Genomic DNA, 18,933 nt, shown 5'->3' on the forward strand with positions numbered 1-18,933 from the left:
AGTAAATATTTGAACCTGGATGGAGAAAATTAAAGTCTTGCATTGTTTAACCTTTCTTGGGGAATTGATTGATGCAATAAATACAAAAGCCTCGACTAATTTCATTATCCAACGAATTAATGAATTAAATTATCTTCCTGGCAAAGACCGCTGGGGATCCAGAGAGTATTCAAGGTCTCAATAGCACATCCAAGACACCAATATACATACTGCACATTATCATATTCAATTTTTAAGTTGTATACAGCAGAGTAGAGAAGAAAACCATCAAAGATGAGAGGACGGATGTTTGGAGCTTTGTTTGATAAATGACTTCAGTGTTTCTCCTGTTGATTTTCTGTTAATTAACTATTCAATCAATAATAGAAAAGAAGAAAGTTAGCAGACGAGACCGTGTAGATTTCATCGTGAGTCGACTGCAGACTTCCTGCTCTGTTCCTCCTTCTGTTCTTACCAGCCATGGTGGAGATCCCCAGAGTGACTCCGATAGAGAGTTCTATCTGTGTTCCCTGGAGAACAGAGGAGAACAGAGGAGAACAGACTCAGTGTTGTCGCAGGAGGAGCGAGCAGACAGAAGAAGATTACATCTATAACGACGACTCGTATCTGCAAGTCATCCCGCTCAAATTAAAACTTCATCGCTGTGTAAATAAATTCACTCACTGCTGCAATCATGATGGCGTTATCAAGGAACCCGAATCCAACAAAGGGGATGGCGTTGTGCAACAAAACTGCAAGCAAACAGAACCAAGTCAATAAACAACGCTGGGAGGATGACAGATCATCTGACATTTAGAGTTGTGAACTCCTGAACTGCACTGAGCACGTTCATCAGCCTGGATCGTACATCAACAGATTTCAGACACCAACAGTTATTTTCTTTTTAGCATCACATGTGCATTTAATTTCACAAATATCATTTTTCCACAAACGTGAAGGAAAAAGCTTGTTTTGGAAACTTCTCATTTTGTCTTCAAAATGATGTGCAGTCTGTTTACGAGGTCAGTTATTGAACCGAGTCCATCTGATGTTCAGACTTCACAGAGCTGTTATTTGATGGAATGACGGACAATAAGTTAATTACAGTCTGGTCAGTCACACGAACGGTTTTCATTTCCAACATAAACACAAAACAACTTCTGAAAGTATTTATTAAAAAGTAAATCTGCTCACTTCATCGAAATACTGATGGAGGAATTTCACGTTGCAATTTAATGCCAAAACATGGAGGATTAATGTGTGTTTGTAAGTGTGTGTCAGATTTAATCTCTCACCGTATCTGATCTGGGCTGCAGTCGGCGGCGAGGGCTCCAGGGTCTCTGAGAAGATAAAACATCAAAACACATCAAACGTAGGCTCATTAACTGCTGAGGTTTGACTGTAAGCGCCTGCACCAACACGGAGACACAGATCGCTCAGCTCCAACTCATCACGTTATGTTCAACCATCCACAGGTCAAGTCGAGGCTCCGCAGAAACTTCTGATGGAGTAAAGCTCTTATCACCACACCACTGTGTGTGTGTGTGTGTGTGTGTGTGTGTGTGTGTGTGTGTTGTTGTGTAATGGTGGAAAAACAGCACCATCATCCGTCACCAGCTCTGAGGGTCACAGAGGTGTTTATCATTTCTGTTTTTTTCACCCAACTTCAATTATTAAATAAAGAAGAAAATGCCAAAGAGAAAAATTGCGCTGCAGAGAGACGGATGTGACTTTCAAAATGATCCGTTTTGTTTTTTAATCAGCCACACATTAATCATTTCAACATAAAGTGCCAAAATGCATCAATTCATAAACTTTTGTAGGACCTGATGTGTTCTTGCATTTGACCTTTCCTGTCGGCGCCTCCATTATGCCAGTCAGTGTTGTTTTTAAATGCCAGCAGACATTTTAAAGATGCATCATCTGCCGCTGTGGAACATTTAGTTGTTAAGTGTCTGTCTGTAATTGTAATGTCGACAGCTGCCTGAGACACACAGAACTCACAAGTGGATAATAAACAGAAGCAACTAAACTTTTTTAATTATCTCATATTTCCAACAAAGAGGGGTAGAGCTGCACAATATATCCTTAAAGCATCAATGTTGCGATGTCTGTAAATTAACTCGAACACATCCCCAAACTTTTTTGCTGCTTGAGACAAAAAGAAAACTTGCATGATTCGCATTTTCTATGACTAATCTATGAGAGAAGTCTGTCTGATATCACATAATTTACTGTGATTTAAGGGTTCTTGGATACACCAAGTTTATTCGCAGTGAGTGTCTCAGAGCCACATCAGTTTTTTGGTCAGTGGAGAAGAGATAAACCAGATTTGGCACAAGACCATGCTGTAAAATCCACGTCATTGTGGCCGGCTCGTGTGGTGAAGCCTCGTCTCTGAAGTCTGTCAGGAGGAGGAATAATCTGGTGGGTGTGGATTTTTTCCAGTCAGAGTTTCTCCAAGAGCTGATTTGTGGGGTAAAACTGCTGCAAAACCCCGAGCAGACATTTGAGTTGTTTTTCTTTTTGTGGTTGTGAACAAAAACAAACATTCTTATACATTCATCCTTTAGTCCAAGTGGAGGTTTGTGCCAACTTTGAAGAAATTCCTTTGGAGCCTTCGAGAGATATCGTGTTCAAAAGGATGGGACAGACAGATGGACGGACAGACAGATGGACGGACAGACAGATGGAAATCCCGAAAACATAATGCCTTTGAGCACAACTTTAAAAACTCTGCAGAGTTTAATCACAGTCCCAATCATCTGCTCCTCTCCCAGGCTCCACAACGTGCATCTAAAAAAAGTTGTCAAATATCTTTGACAGATTCTTTCGTCTCGTTCACCAGCAGTGTGTTAAGATGCGTTCATTAAATCATAATGTGGCTCGTTATTAAACACTCACGCTTTTGAGAAGTTTGGTGTATTTTGATAAACGCAGTAAATGAATTTGTGAGAAAAGCGTGAGTATTTTAAAAGAAAGCATTGTGTTGGTCAGGTAGTACGGTGGCACCGGTATCGAATCATTTCAAGCAATACCCAGTACAGATCTTTTTATATGTGCATACCGGTTTGTAATAAGGCTGGTAATACAGAATTTCACCATAAGATGTCGTGAGTGACTCGGCCGCCCCAAAGAGAAACATAACAGCCCATGAATGAGTGTAGCAGCACTACAGTCCATCAGGGCAGCTGCGCTCCGTCATGTCTTCTTCTGAAGTTTAACATCAAAATGATAAATCAAATAAAACCTGAGCTGAATGAAACTGGGCAGTTGTCACATATGTGAACGTTGCAAGTCAATGAGTTTCCCACCACACATTCCTGATAACGTTTCACAATAAAAGCCTGGTTAAGAAATTAAGGGTTTCTGTCCACTGAAACACTAGAGGGCTTTTCATTTGAAACGGATGCAGGAGGTTTGTATTAATAGTGTAATGCAGTAACTTTAACAGGGCAACAAACACAGAGTGTAACGCTAATGAGCGGCAGCTTAACCTGCACCAACTCGTTAATGAGGAGTTCTCTCCTGTGGACGTCAGTCTGAGTTTGCAAACGCTGGTTCAGTCGGTCGGCACAAAATTGAACTGGTTGAAGCAGTTTCTAATCACACTCCCTTAGAAGTAACTGATTTAACTAAACATCTGATACAAATATAATTTAAAGCGAGAGGAGAACTCCCACTGCTCTCTAGACATGAGGCCAAAACTTTGAGGACCTAAAAAAAGATATCAAATAAGTTTCTGTTTCAAAAACTCTCCAGGCCCCAGCTGGAAGCTGAGAGGATGCACTGGAAGAAGTGGACAGAAAGTGGACAGTTAATGACCGCACAGAGTCAAATGAAGTGCACTTCTGAGTAAAATACATGGCAGGAGGGAGTGAGTCTGTATTACATCAGGAGTTTCAGGAAGTTCTCATCCTGCTTTGGTCTACTGTCTGATTTAATTGGCAAGAGAGCCGTGGAGAAGCAGCCGACTTGAGCCGTTGTGTCGAGCACCCTGGGGAAACACTGAGCTGACTCAAGAGAAGTGGGTCACTGGAGCAGAGTGCATTCTGGGCCAGAGACCAATTACAGGAATAAATCAATTACAGCCAAACATAAATGTGCCGAGTCCATCATTTTTACTGACCTCCTTGTGGGTCTAAGTATTAAGAAGCTTGACTCGCACAAGTTTCGCCAAACTTTCCTGTCAGAGTGCAAAAATAAAGTGTGTGTGTGTGTGTGTGTGTGTGTGTGTGTGTGTGTGTGTGTGTGTGTGTGTGTGTGTGTGTGTGTGTGTGTGTGTGTGTCTCTGTGTGTGTGTGTGTCTGTGTCTGCATAAAGAAGCCAGAGGCCAGACTCATCTTTCAAAACAAACAGGCAGCAGCGGCGTGGACAGAATCGCACCTCTCTGAACGACCGTCGCTGTGGAAAGGTCAGCATCTATTTTAGTGTTCAGGAGTCGACTCCCTCCAAACACGAACCACACAAACACACCTCCTGCTCATCACTGACCACAGCCGATGATTCAACATGAAACGCACCTGTGACTTTCACTACTTTACCTGCCAGAGATGATTTTACTTCCAAAGTAGAACAAATACTGTTTGTCTGTTAACCTGATGTGCCAGATGGTTCGTTCGTTAGACAAAATCATCTGGAAAGGCGCCACTATAAACTGCTTGGATAAGGGAAAACACTTGGCAGTCTATCACCATCGATCTCAAGTTAACTTCAACCAATCAGATCAACAGCAGGAGAAGGCTACCACCAGAGGAGCGAGCAGGTAAACCAAACACTTTCTGAAGCCAGTCGAGAGAAGAGTGAAAACATCTTCACTTCAGTGCCGTTGTTTGTTCTTCAATCCATTAAATACACTCTCCACTTCTGACATAACTGATGCTAAAGGAGCTACGCTAACCTCTTGAGGAGCCGCCATTGTTGTTTTAAAACAAACAGTTGCTTCTCTAGTTGGTCGTCACACCTCAGCCCAGTCGGCAGGATACGATGTTAGCAGTTTCTGCAAAACGCAGATACGTCCATGGTCGACATTGATACCAAACGTGGCAGCAGGAGATGGAGGGGAAGGTGACGGCACCTGGAAACATTTCCATCCATGTTCGTTTAAGGAAATATGTTTTATTCTAGCAGAACCCCAAAATAAAATTATGAACCTGACAATGAGCAGAATATGTCTCCTTTTATTGATAAATGCCTGCAGCTCTAAAATACAAACTGTTGGTATGATAAACACAATGTACCATCTTGATTTAACCCTTTACAAACTCACGAAGTCGTTTCCCCTCTCTGTGCTCTGAACAAGCTTCTTCCTCACAATAAAAGAAAAACAGCACCCATGTTAAAAGCTTTGAGCATCGTTCCTTCAGCAGAGGAAACCACTGTCTGTGAGATGAAAGCCTCTGCCGGAGCCCGGCTTCCAGAGAGATTTGTGCAGGTAGATTCACACGAGGATCTGATGTTTCCTCCTTCTTCCTGATTAAATGATCAAGAAACTAAAGTTGCCAGGCAACAAATTTTGGTCCACTCAGTGAGCAGTATCGCTTAGCAACAACCTTCATCCAGGAAGTGACAACGGGACTCGGTGGAGGATGGAAGGAAAATTTTAGGTGCCCAAAATAAAAGTATGGGCCTCCAAGGATTGGACGGCTTCAGGTACAGGTGCGTGATCAGACTGTGATCCGGGGAATTCGGAGGCCAAGTCGACACTTTGAGTTCTTCCTCGGGTCGGTCGAGGATCAGGGTCACTGCCATTGGTCTGAAATAGTGTTTGGACGGGTGGTGTTCACCTGTTTGTCCTTTAAATGTCATGGCTGATGAGTGAACTATATGATTTTTTTACTTTGAGGAAGAAAACAAGAAAACTGCTTCATTTTTAATTCTGTAATTAAAGTGCAAGTGAGATCAAACTGGAAGCGCTATAAGCAAGAAATGTACATTAGCTTCAGTTTAGATTAATGTCCACAGAAAAGTCATTTCTGTCTGATTGAAGTCCACCAAATCTAAATGAGAGGATTTCTGAGTGCTGCATCAGGGCACTGCTGCACTTCATACATTAAAAATGATTTATTCTGCTAATGTGCCGATTATACATACAGCATGTGAACCAAAACAGATGCAGGTCTGCCTCCCTCTTCACAAGCTCTCTGGATCTTTCTTTACGAAGACATTTTGTCATTTCTATATCATTTATCAGCTATTTAAACAGTGCTGTAACATCACCAGACCAGTTTAATCTCTGAATCAATACAGTTATCTTTTAATCCAACATCGATCCTGAGTCTCATTGAAAAAGCACTAATTGATCCTGACAGCTGGCCAAAACATTAACAACCTCTGCGATTTTTTAGACACTTTAATCAAAACTATTTGCCAGTGAAATGATTAAACATTCATCTCTTCCCCCAAACTGCAGGTACAGCTCATTAAACCTTCCTCTTTGAAAAGCTGCACCGAGGCTTTGATTAAACACATTTTGATCTTAACGGCTCACATAACATTAGCATTTATTTGATGCAGGTAATAAACAAACAGAAACAAAACTAGCTTCAACAAAACTAACGTTCTAAGCGAACGTTAGCTACTGTTGTTCTCCGTTAGCGCAGCCGAGAGAGGCACTGAGACGAGGAACTTGCATTAGGTCGCATCCTTTGAATTGTCCCGGGAAATCAGACGCCAGTCCTTCAGTTGGCAATTTTCCATCACATCTGCCAGCCTGGCAGAAAATAAAGGGTGCGTCCTCTGTCAATAGAGAGTTTATAGTGTTGTTTGGGATTTTAATGCCTCATATTTTCCAGCCGATGATGGTAACAATGGTATCAACGTGAGGAGGTGTGCTCCGTTGTACTCTCCATCGTGCCTGGGACAATGGGATAAGCTGTACATAAGATTAACCTTCCCTCATTATTTTCCCTACAAGTGGCTGTAACAGCAAACTTGCCTCTCTTGGCTCTCTATTTTGTTTTCTGGTGTGCAATGAGCGGCGGAGCCTCACAGGGCCGAAGCAGTGGCTGTTGACTTTTCTTCTTGTTGAGGGAAGAATATTCATTTCAGAAGCGCCGCTGAAAATATCAGGCCACACGCTGGGAATAACCCATTTTCAACCTTCCCGATTTTGACTTACTAATGACTGCGGTGTGAGTACAAACACCGAGACTCCTGGGAAAACGTGTCCAGAAATAGGTCGGACTGACGCAGGCACAAAAGGATATCGCTGCACAATCTGCTAATAGCAGCAGATTTGGAGTCAGATGAATAGATGCTGAAGAGTTGTGGCTCTCCGTCGGCTGCAGACTTTGCATAAATAGACAACGACAGCAGAGTGAGTTGAACACAGCTCATATGTCAGTGCGGGACTGAATCAAACATAAGCTGATTGTGTGTTCGTGTGTATATATATGATTAGACGTCAGCAGATGCCGCATCATCTGTCTGCAATCAGACTGCTGATTAACAGAGTGGAACCGCTGCCTGCAACACACACACACACACACACACACACACACACACACACACACACACACACACACACACACACACACACACACACACACACACACACACACACACACACACACACACACACACACACACACACACACACACACACACACACACACACACACACACACACACACACACACACACACACACACCAGAGTTGGAGGCTTTGCTGCAATTATAAGAATTTCTTCCAAATAATTTATCATCCAAGCTGACAGCAGTGTTTATTATTTTTTTTACGTCACTGTGATGCCAACAAGCATTTACTCATCATACTGTCCCTACTTGGCGCAGATGTAAACATGAAAAAACAAAACTTTACTGTTCGACGCACTGACGGATTTGAGCACGAATTACATCTACGAAAATGTGAAAAACACGACATTTACTGAGAAATCTGCATTTTAGCTTTTGTGTTCTGGCAGCAGGTGGATCGTTGGCCTTGGAAATCTGTCACAGTCTCGCCGCAAGTGAAAAGAAGAGAAACATTTACCGCTCAGTCCCTGACGCCTGAGGCACAGAGCGATAGGTACTTATGTCATTCATATTCATTCAGGCCAAATTAAAGGAAAATCGCATTTTTCATCTTGTAATTACCATAAATGAGCCTTGTATCATCTTGTTCCAATACATCAGGCATATTTTCAAGCATATAAAAGCTCCAAAAACCAGTAAGATGACTGGAACAGTCTGTTCTCCTCATGTATATTCATTCTTGTAGCTGCTGGAGAGCACACGGAGAATAACAACACTGCATTTAATAATGTTAATATAAGACATAATCAAGAGGTATCTGTGTGTTCTCAATTATATAAAAACTTTCTGCAGGATGGAAAACTACTGGCCACCAGGGCTGCAACTGACAAGTATCTCATTATCAATTAGTCTGCCAAGTATTTTCATGATTAATCTACCGATTGTTTAGTTTACGAGTCATTCCACACCAACTCATCTAGAGCCTCCAAGTTCACGTCGCGGGGATTATCGGAAAAAATTGACACTAGCACATTTCCTGAACCCAATGAAAAACAGGCTCAATGTGAAGGTGTCAACACAGTACAAATATCTACGATGGAATAAAACCACTGAATGTGACATGACAGCCAGTGAAAAGTAGGAAATATGTGCCAATTTCAAAAGGAAATTAAAACAATCTTTTGAAAAAAGTATGTTTTTCGGCACCTAAGCTATATTTAGCAAATAACAAATCACTTGGAGATGTAATAGAGCTGCATGAATACTGCACAGAATCAACACTTGGATCCAACAAGAGGAAAACTACTATTTCAATGAATACATGTTGCCAAGTTTCTTTAGGGTCTCTTGGATGTTCAGGACAAATTTCAACCCGAACCAGTGAAAAATAAGCGAGTAATCAGCTAATCATCGCAGCTCTACTGACCACAACTCAGCCTGGACGTGAGCTCAGCGCTGCGGCTCTCAGCTCTTCAGTCCATTAGTTCCTGCTGAAGACATAAATCTTTAAAAATGAGACCTACATTTATAAAGGCTGAATGCAATAAGAAAAACATTATCACCTCACTCAACCTTTAAGAGCGTCACCTTTCTGAGCCCGAACCGAGAAAAGGGCAACAGAAATATCTCCTCAATCAACATGACGAACTGTAACTGCTCCGGGGAAAAACACTCCTGCCACGTCTATGTCAACTGAAAATTACATTAATGTGACAGATGCACTTCATCAAATTAATCGATTAGTTGTCAAGTATTAAATTAATCCCCAACTGTTCTGATAATTGATTAATTGTTTAGGTTTTAAAGAAAATGTAAGTCAACCTTCTCTGATTCCAGTTTCTCAAGTGTTTCTTCTCTCCTCTATGACAGTAAACTGAATATCTTCGTCAACATTTTTCACCATTTTATAGACCAAACAACTAATCGACAATGAAAAGTTAACATTAGTTGCGGCCCTTAAGTAATCCTCTCGGGGAAATCCACCTAATAGTGGATAGAAGATATTGATCAAACGGAAGATCAGCAATATTTTCTTCTTCCTGTTTGGATTTATTCTTGCTTTTGGTCTCGTGTTTTGAAGCTTAAAATTACTCCAGAAATTAAATTTAGAGATTTTCAGCAGCAATTATCTATAAACTGATGAACAGAAAATGAAACTGCAACTGATAATCAATTTATCTAAGTAGTATTTTAAGCAAAAACAACCTGCCGAACAACCTCTGACTTTAAGAATCATTTGAGGACGTCACCTTTAGCTTTGTTTAACACGATCAATATATTTTTTTCAAACAACTCATCAGTAAGTCAAGAAAATAATCTGAAACATTCATCAACAATGAAAACAGTCATTAGTTACAGTCATAAACATCAGCCACTAATGATTAGCTTGGGGCAAATGATAAATGTCAACAAATGTCAGACTGAATAATGAGGTGAAAACAAATTGACAATTCAGTCTTCTAATCAGGCCGAACACTTAATCAATCAACAGTTTCTTACCATATTTGTCATCCTGCACATGAACGCTCGATTATACTTACTTCTAAAAAGTTTTGAATCTAAAATGGGTCAACGAGTCAACTAAACTTCATTTTTTGAGAATTACTTTGCTTCTCGGAGACGAACCTTTGGTCAAAACTTTTAACAAATGTTTTCAGACCAAGTTTGTTCTTTCTTCACACTTATTATGAGTGTGTAAACAGCTGTTTCTGTCTTAATTAGGAGGACTGAGTGAATGGCAGAAGACAGACTGTCGTATTGAGTATCCAGGCAACACGGGTTGCCATGTCACACTCTGCTCCCGTCACACAGCGGGAAGGGAAAATTAACACCGACCACCGGCCAAATGCTTCTCTTCCTCCGTCAGCCGACCTGCCAGCTCCTCAATCACCACTAGGACGTTTCTTTATATTCAAAACTCTGGATGCCAAACGTTCCTGTGGAGTGAAAAATATCTGGCAGCTTTAATATAAAAGAATAATTATCACTTTTCACTCTGCGGTCTCCTCGTGAGTTTCCACATCAAACCTCCAGACGTCAGATTCCCAGTTTAGATGTGATGAATGTTGACAATGAAATATGACTCAGTCTGATTAAATCTATCACTGACAATTAGGCGGTGCTGAGAGTTGTGCCCTGAATACAAGTGGAATAGATGATGTGAAAGACGGGGGGGAAGTCAACTCTCTAACATCTCTAAATATTTTTTATTAATTTTCATTAATTTTTGTTAATTTTTATATGTAAATATTAGCATGTTAGCTCAATAGCTTCCAGGTCATGTGATCAATTGACTCAAAATCATGTTGGGATCATGTAGCTACACTGGCTGCATGAGATACGCCTCGTTTTTACGTTTTACATCTCTAAATATTTTTTATAAATTTTTATTAATTTTTATATGTAAAGATTAGCATTTTAGCTCAATAGCTCCCAGGTCATGTGATCAATTGACTCAAAATCATGTTGGGATCATGTAACTACACTGGCTGCATGAGATACGCCTCTTGTTTTTACATTTTGAACCGCTAAATATTTTTTATTAATTTTTATTATTTTTGACTTCAATTTTTGTAGTTTCTTTCCCAAATGTCTAAATTCTATAAACGGATGTAAACTAACTTTTGGCCATATTATGAAGCAGTTGTTTATTTACCTTAACAACTACTTTTTGATCACATCATTTAGGCATCATATACACTTTACTAGGTTTTCCCCACTAAGGTATCAGGATTTCACTAAACTAGACACTGCATCACATCCCACACTCACCGCTCTCTAACTCTCTCTTCCTTCATCTGTCTGTGTTCAAAGCAACAAAAGCACCGTGTCAGAAAATTCAGCTTCCTCCTTTATTTCACTGAGACCGGTGTGTTGGCACAGCGGGGGGTTCAGACACAGAGGGCTCCAGAATAAAAATAGGCTGTTCAGCAAAAAAGTTCAACTTTGAGGGGATGCAGTGTCATCGCTCATCATTATTTACGCATTACTTTCTGACGTTTATGACCACTCTCTAGGTTTGAGCTGGTGATCGTTGTGACAAGATAAAAGATCATCACTGTGATATCTGGAGTTTTAAAAACCTTCCTCATGCCATTTAAAACCTGAAACAGCATGCACCTCCACCTCCATGGAGCTGTTATCAGTCTGAACTGATCAGACAGTCTTGTTCACCCTCTTCCTGTGTCTCACATACCTGTGGGCTGGCAGTGTTTCCACCAATGTATTACAGGCTGCACACGAAATAATGAAGGAACAAACCTACGAAAACTATAAATAATGGTTGTGTATTTGTTAAACTGCTCTATTGTCCACCTGGAATTCATATCATACAGGTGTTGGTTATATAGTTTAATTTTAAATGAAGTAATAACATGATAGTTTCAACTTCTTAACTTGTTACTCATCCAGGTTGAGGATAGTAGATCTGTAGCAGACAAACCAGGAGGCCACTGTGGCAACATGTGCTCCTGCCAGCCAGTCAGCCATGTTTACATTGTTCAGTAGCGATAAAAAGTGTTTACGTAGAATTGCATGTGGCGTGTGTTGTGTGTGTGTTGGTGCATCTCTGTTATTACATTAAACAACAGCGTGCACACTTCAGCACTTTCACACAGCACTCCCATAAACTTCCTTAAGAGTCTGAAAATGCTCTTTTTGACTGTGCTCTCAATGCAAAACCAAATTTTCTCCAGCTGCTTGGCAGTAAAAGCCTTTGAGTGAAGAGAATTGATTATTATCAGAGGTTGGTTTGACTCCACATTCAAAGGCACTGACTAGGTGGAAAGCTGCTGGCACATACTGCAGTTTGGGGCAGATCTCAGACCTTTAAAATACATCATCTGTGCCTCTGATGCAGGTTATTTCCTCCCATTCAACCCTTTAAGAACTGGAGCTTTTACAGTCAACTTTCAAACCCTTAAGACCCGTTAAGGAACGCTGACTTTGATTTTATTTCAAGTTACATTTGGGAAACGGGCTCTAATGTATGAACGGGTCTCTGCTGAGAGCAGGCGACCAGACAACAGGGACAACACAAAAGATCAACAGGAGGACAGCCGATGTGCTGCAAACAACAAAGGACGAGGAGTCGAGATGCTGCCAGAAGTTAAGCTGCTGTTGCAAAACGAAACATTCAGGATTCTCTTTGGTTTGCGTCAGACACAAAGCAGACACCTCGGGCACAGTGTAGCTCTGCTGTGGACTTCCTGCATGACGGCAGTAAATGTGTTGAAGCGACGCTCAGCTCAGCGGACTCAGTTCACGAGGCTAACAGAACAGAGCCAAACATACATCTCAGCAGATGTTGAGGTGTTTTCATCTATATAGCTGCAGAATAAACAGAATAATTCATTTTTTTCACACTTGAGAGATACTTTAGGTCTCGTGGTTTACAGATACGGTGAGTCGATTTATACCAAATATCAGCCCAGTCAAACTGTCTGCTGCAGATTTATATTCAGAAAATGATCATTTATCATTCTCAACCTAATTATATCAAAATGTCTGAAAGTTTCAATAAAGTTGCTCAAAAATGTATAAAATTTTATTTTTCAAGGCACTAATTTAACCAAGAAGTTGTTTTTTTTCTAATATTGATCCATTACACCTTTGCAAAAAGCAAAAATGTTCAGCCAACAGAAAAAAAGAAAGTTGACTTCAGTTGGCATTAGCAGTAAGGGTTTCCTGTGATTCCCTCATGCTAAAAACTACGATACAGACAGGGTACTGAATGTAAATACACTGAATTGCTATTGCTAAGAAAATGAGGGCAATACATAGAATAAAAATAGGGTTTGATTTCATGAAAATCTTAAGGATGATACATTTAAGATATCTATTGCCAAACTTCATGGCATATAAATATATACATTTTTGGAAATCATCGCTCCATCCATTATTAGGTCTGCATCTATGGATTATTTTAATTTTTAAATTTAATCTGATGATCTGATTTTCTCAATATACAGTTAGGTCTATAAAATGTGAGGTCTTTAAATGTCTTTTTTGTCCAATACCCGATTATATTTGGCTGAAAACAGCCATCTTGTATGAAAATTTATGCCACACTGATTATCATAATAGTTGGCAATTGTTTTTAGATAGTCGCAGCACTAACATCCACCCATCATCTATAACACTTTATCCTTTGCAGGGCTGCAGAGGGCTGGAGTGGATCCCAGCTGACGCTGGCCGAGAGGCAGGGAACAGCCTGGACACGTCTCCAGCTCATCACAGGGTTTCCTTTTGTGGAAATCTAACGTCTTTATTCCAAGTCTCTCCATAACTCTCTCTTACTGGATTTCTTCAGCCTTCACCCCGCTCCCTGTCTTTAACCGTTTATGCAGTTGTCAGCTTTGAGATGCGGAGAGGATTCGTCTCAATCTCACGGCATGACGCGGCACTTTCAGCTCAGTGAAAAGAGAAAATCATGCTGCGGTCGACCTGGCAGACTCCCACACCCATTTTAAAAAGGCAGCTCCATTTTTTTAAGTGGAGGTGTAATTTATGTTCCAGTCAAACACCACCCCTCCTTTAATCTTACACAAACTTCCTAGGTGCTGCCGACTGCCTCAAACCACAACCCTAACAGACTGTTCATCCGTCTCAAGTCTCGGTGGAAATAACTGCTTTGTTCTCGGCACCCCTCAACCTCACTTCCACAGCGCTCGATGAGATTGACGAGTTCTTGAGGTGTGTTGCCTCTCTGCGGGGAGTGTACTGGGAGTGTGGAGGGCTGAAAGCACTCACTGTGCTTTGTTTAGAGGCAGGATTTACTATAATCATCTCACTTTCTACGCTGATGGTGCCATAAATAATGAACTTAAGTGAGGCTATGAAAGTATTCTATGGTAGGGGCATAACAGCATTATGCAGAATGTGAATCCCTGCAAATCCCTCACTAAACTTTCTAGCTATGAAATGTTTTCGTACTATTTATTGGTCGCCTGCAGCTCTGCATTCAGAGTTCATAACCTGACATTTTCTATCATCATCATCCAGTTCCAAACTTCTATTTGAAACTAGAAAAATTGTATTTCCTGCGAAAATACAGTGTGAATGCTGACGGCTGAAGTGATTTTGCAAAATCTGCTGAATGTGCTGGAAAACACTTGCCTAATGCATAAAAAATGCATGAAACTGTGAGAATGAATGGACAAGAATTTGCAGAAAAAGCAGATTTTTTCAAAAACTGAAAAGGCAGAAAAGCTGAACATTTTGATAGTTGAGGAGTTTCTATAGCTGAACATAAAGCTGAATATTTGAAAAAGCTGAAAAAGTTGAAAAGCTGAAAGTAATAGGCTGAAAGAGCTTAAAAAGCTGAACAGTTTGACAGCTGAACGGTTTCTGTAGCTGCACATATGCTGGAGCAGTAGCAGAATGAAATTTGAAAATGTCCCCATAAGAATGAATGGGAAAACACCTCCCAAACACCTGCAGGTTTAGAAAAAAGTGTAATGGTTATGGCCAAAATATGTATACATTGAGTAACAGGAGACATTGCTGAACCCTGTGATGTGTTTTTTATTTCTGTAGAGTGAAAAATGAGGGCACAAGAGCGAGAGACAAAACCGGTACCGTCTGCTCCACTCCAGAGATTTAGGCTCAAAGTTAACACTGCGGCTTATGGGGGAATTTGCTGGAGTTCTTGTCACTCGAGGGCTTCTACAGTCAAAAGTTTAAGTCCTACATCTAAAATAAGACCATCATCTGAAAGCCAACAAGATTTCCTACATTTCTATGTATATATTGTCTATGTGAAGTAAAAGCTGTGGGACCCAAATCAAGCTGAAGACAATTTTTTAACAAGTTTTTGCAGCTGCTCTCCACTCTAGCGGTGATGTTCCGCACTCTAGCTCACGCAATACACACCCATTATAAACCCAGAAGAGGAGCTAAAAATCCTTCAAACTAAAACTGTGATAATTTCAAAACCGTAAAAGATTTAAAAAATGTAAAAAACAAGTTCAATAGTTCAAGGTCTTGTGAATAGTTTAAAGTTGGAATGGTGTCTCTAGCTCAAAGTATGAGGGAGCAGAAGAGGTTGAAAGTCCATGAGTTTTGAGGAGGATTTGAAGATTTTCCCATTTGTTTCCATGTTAAATTTTTTTTTGAAAAAGCTGAATATTTGAAAAAGTTAAAAAGCTAAAAAGCTGAAAAGAACAAGGCTGAAAGAGCTTAAAAAGCTGAACATTTTGATAGTTGAACGGTTTCTATAGCTGAACGTATGCTGAAGTAGTAGCAGAGCGAAATTTGAGAAATTCCCCATAAGGATGAATGGGAAAAATGTTGCAGAAAAAGCTGAATATTTCCAAAAGTATTAAAGATAGAAAAAAGAAAAATGGATGCCATCATGTCCTTAAAAAGCTGAACATTTTGATAGTTGAATGGTTTCTGTAGCACAAAATTTGAAGGAGTAGAAGCGAGGCAAAAAACGTACGGAAGAAGAAAAATAATAATAATAACTTTAATAAATTCCGGAAGAACAATAGTGTGAATGCTTTGAAGCATTCACACTAATAAGATGATTGTTATGACAATACCTACAGCTACAACCAACAGATTGTGTGTGCAAACAAACAAAAGATGCACTGGTGTTTGCTATAGCACAGGAAAATGTCCTTTTCCCACTAATTAATTCCCTGCAGATTTGTATTATTTGTCTGAATTAATTCCAGGCGTCTATTATTGTCGCTGGTGGGAAACAGTCTCTGCACAGAGCCACACAACAAACCCTGAAGAGAAAAGATAAACCTCAAGCACTCGATCCAAAGAAAAATACAATCAGCAACACTTGATGCTTTTCTCCACAACCAAACAACATCCAGAAGGATCATTAGATCTGCACACGAGGTGATTCTGTGGTTAACTGCCATCATGTCACTTTATTTCTTACGATATCAAATGTAAATGTTTGCAATCTCAACTAGCACTAAGTGGTTTCCACTACACCCCTGCAACCACATGCCTTTATAGTCTTGTTTAACCAGGCCTCTTCCCACAGTAGTAGAGAAAGATCCATCTGCACCCATTCATTCTCATACAGCTACATGGGGGACACGGTCTTGTCTGTATTTCTTTAAACCAATCACAATTGGGTTGGCTTGGGTGGTACAAAGCCCAGGGAGCAGTGACGGTGCCCCTGCAAACGGTGCAAGGCGAGTCGTGGCATTAACATGTCAAAACCTCTGCAAAAGAAAAAGTCACAACTGTTGACTTGTTTAGGTTCTGACTGTTTGTGGCCAGGTTAGGATTGAGAAAACCTTTCTCTACTACAAAATACCTTTCCTTCATAAACAACATCAGGGCTGCATTGGGTTTCAAACTGACATATTGCCAAATAGTCAGCAGTTTCCAAAAGTTTTATAGATGCTTCTTCCTCAATGTAAGCTTCTGGGGAAAAGTCTTTTCAATCACACGGTTTGGCCACTACAAAGGCTGGCTTCAAAGTCCGCCGCTCTTCCTGCTTATGCCCGACCAACACGCAACACTGGGAAAAAAACCAACTACCGTTATTTATGGAATTGTAAGCGAGCCTCATCACTGGAGGAAGGACGCCATCGTACTTGAGTGAGATTTATTCCTTTTCAGTGGCAGTAAATCCTGCACATATGCCACCCGTAACTCTGCTGTAGTCAGAAAGACATTCAGCATCGTCAAACGGCATCATTAACTATGACAAACAGCAGGGCTATGGCTATGTACTGGCAGTATCCTGCAGACGCACACAGCAGGAGAGCGTCTGCGTCTGCAACACAGGTACCAACAGTGACTCAAATAAATGTGCATCTAGTGACTGTGAAAGCTCTGAATCCAGCAGAGACACAGAGTCTGACAGGAGCTCGTCATGGCTGGTTCACTCTAACTACTAACAACTCTACGTCTCTGTCAACGCTACACTGAGTGGTGGTCGGTCGGTCGGTCGGCCGCGAAATAGCCACAGAACAAGCCCGTTATTAACCCCTCTCCCCTCCGCTGCATCTTTATAAAGTCAGAATGTGGACACAGCAGTACTTTCAGTTATGCAACAGTTGCATTTTAAGCATTTTTCTTTCGTCTTGAACACGGTGTGAGTTTCTGCTCCTGTACTTGTAAAAGCCAGTGAAATGTCTTCTCGAGATAAAAAGGGCTGAAGTGCACAGTCAGACAGCTAAAGTGTAACCCACCTGCAGCCTGAGCCACATGCTGGTCCACTGGGTGCGTCACAAGTTCAGAGATTGGTGGTTAATAATAAGCGAGAGTAACGTATTCAGAGGTGACTTCAGCCCATCAGCTAGGCAGTGAGCTGCATCACAATCAGAGGATCCTGATTCTGAAAAGCAGGACCGAATTATTACGATGAAAATGTCACACCATAATGTCCTGTCCTTTGCTTCTTTAGTGACCAAATTAGTTCAGCCTCTCCCCAGAGTGTCTGCTGAATAACAATAGTACCAGACGTTGTCTTACGTGAAATAAGCCCATTTAATTTCCTTAGTATAATTTAGCACACTGCATGTTTGAGGAGCTTCCTTCGCTTAAAACGAGGCACCATCTGCTCATTGTTTAGACACACCGGATCCCTGATGAGAGATCGGTACTTTAGACTTTCAGTCCATACATTCAGGATCAAAACAACAGAAGTAAGGCCGGCTTTCTCTGTCTGGCTCCATTTTGGATCCCAGTTGGTAAAATATTAGATTCAATGAGCTCAGACAGTGAAGAGTGTCTTATGAAGCTTTTTTTCTCTCCTGGGTCTTTTTTATTAGCAGAGGGTGATTTTGAAATCATTAAGGCGGCAGGTTTATTAAGTTAAAAAATGACAAACATATCTAGCAGCAGGTTATATCAGCTATAGCAAACACAGGGGAAAAAACTAATTATAAGTGATATAACAAACATTTTGGCTGTTTTCAGGTTAATGTGCTCCCAGTAAGTCATGTCCATTTCATGCTTATCATGGCAAAATGAATTATGATTACCACCTGTTGTATGCCTCTGCACATGAGTCAAGTAACAGTTACTCCTAATATAGACTATGAAGAAAAGTAATAAAAGTAATAAGTGTAGTTCTTGGCGAAAGGTGAGAAACATGTTGTCTTCACTTGTAGACTATTTTAAAGAAGGGTACAGAGGACGGATCCAGAGCTTCGTCACATGGAGCAACAACAATCACCTGTAGATCAAAGTCAGAAAAACCCATTAGCTCGTGGTGGCCTTCAATACTTCAAATATGGATGTTGCTGCAAAGAAGCTACAAAGTCTAAAAAGTGGACGTTTCACACACATCTTCAACCCGTCAGCAGTTCAGTACCAGACCAAATATGAAATATGGTTACAGTCTCCCCTTCTGCTCCTGAGCTGAGACATTGAATAATGGCCTAAAGTGTATTTGCAGAACATTAAGATGTCTCGGGGCGGAAATCACAGAGCAACCCATGATACAATGCGTTGATAGATATATCACAAGACGATAATCTAATAATTCATCACAATATC

The 18,933-nt window shown here is 40.7% G+C and overlaps 1 protein-coding gene across 4 annotated transcripts in view; it reads right to left on the reverse strand.

Moving 5' to 3' along the window:
- Positions 1–18,933, reverse strand: part of tmem65 (transmembrane protein 65) — a 35,507-nt gene that overhangs the window by 9,610 nt on the left and 6,964 nt on the right. For all 4 annotated transcript variants that reach the window (XR_014624597.1, XR_014624598.1, XM_084379351.1 and 1 more), the window contains exons 2-4: positions 1,275–1,319; positions 664–731; positions 455–509 (exon numbers count right to left, since the gene is read on the reverse strand). Coding sequence is in view for 2 of the 4 variants with exons in the window: in XM_084379351.1 (XP_084235477.1) it covers positions 455–509; positions 664–731; positions 1,275–1,319 (168 nt within the window). In the remaining 2 variants the exon portion in view is untranslated. The remainder of the gene's footprint in view (positions 1–454; positions 510–663; positions 732–1,274; positions 1,320–18,933) is intronic.

The sequence above is a fragment of the Pagrus pagrus genome (genome assembly GCF_965226575.1).
Source record: "Pagrus pagrus genome assembly, chromosome: 17".
NCBI classification, from domain to species: Eukaryota; Metazoa; Chordata; class Actinopteri; order Spariformes; family Sparidae; genus Pagrus; species Pagrus pagrus.